This window comes from Penaeus monodon, chromosome 31, assembly GCF_015228065.2.
Source record: "Penaeus monodon isolate SGIC_2016 chromosome 31, NSTDA_Pmon_1, whole genome shotgun sequence".
NCBI lineage: Eukaryota > Metazoa > Arthropoda > Malacostraca > Decapoda > Penaeidae > Penaeus > Penaeus monodon.
This window is the reverse complement of record NC_051416.1, coordinates 4,107,142-4,108,012: the sequence shown is the minus strand read 5'-3', so window position 1 is coordinate 4,108,012 and position 871 is coordinate 4,107,142. Positions and strand designations below refer to the sequence as shown.

At 33.4% G+C, this 871-nt stretch overlaps 1 protein-coding gene across 1 annotated transcript in view; it reads right to left on the bottom strand.

Annotated features, from left to right (window-relative positions):
• The window catches only part of LOC119593001, a gene marked incomplete at its 5' end in the record, with an annotated part of 5,694 nt that extends 4,859 nt beyond the window's left edge, over positions 1-835 (bottom strand). Inside the window, 1 exon segment of the mRNA XM_037941890.1 lies at positions 769-835. Within this exon segment, the coding sequence (XP_037797818.1) occupies positions 769-835 (67 nt within the window).
• Positions 836-871: the final 36 nt, after the last annotated feature.

The window sequence follows — 871 nt, the reverse complement described above, 5'->3', positions numbered from 1 at the left end:
AAGCCTTCATCCGTGTATGTTACGTATATTACACACATTGCATTAAATCAGCACAGAAAGAACCAAGCAAAATATACATAAAGGAAGGTACATCTAAAAACAATGACATTTTTCGCATCTGCACGACCATTGTTTCTCTCATTATCATCAGAGATCTTAAGAGAGAAAGGAGAGGCTAGACTTATATAAGACCCCTTAAACAAACACGCTTTGGACATGTTATCGTAATTAATTTTGTGTTATCATTAACATAACACTTCCCTGATTATCGACTGCTTCTACGCGGTCAGTTTTAAATAGTATATCGCAGGGATAATTAGATATTTCTAATTTTCACATCTGTCTTGCATTTTCAAAATCAACTTAATAAACACGCAAAGTCCGTAGTAATATATGCAAATAGAAGTATATGCAAACAGGACTAGAGGAAAATGTGAAAAACATATATATCACTGTAAAATATGAGAGAACAGAGATGTATATAAATGTACATTTAATTGTATCTGTATCCCCGTGTAAACAAAGATACTTACCAAGATTTCCAAAGATAATTAGATATTTCTAATTTTCACATCTGTCTTGCATTTTCAAAATCAACTTAATAAACACGCAAAGTCCGTAGTAATATATGCAAATAGAAGTATATGCAAACAGGACTAGAGGAAAATGTGAAAAACATATATATCACTGTAAAATATGAGAGAACAGAGATGTATATAAATGTACATTTAATTGTATCTGTATCCCCGTGTAAACAAAGATACTTACCAAGATTTCCATAGTGCAAGAGAAGTAACACGGGAGAGGTGTGAAGTCGACCAAGGCTTGAGACTGACTGGCGATGGGAGAATGCTGTTGGAAAGTACCTTTC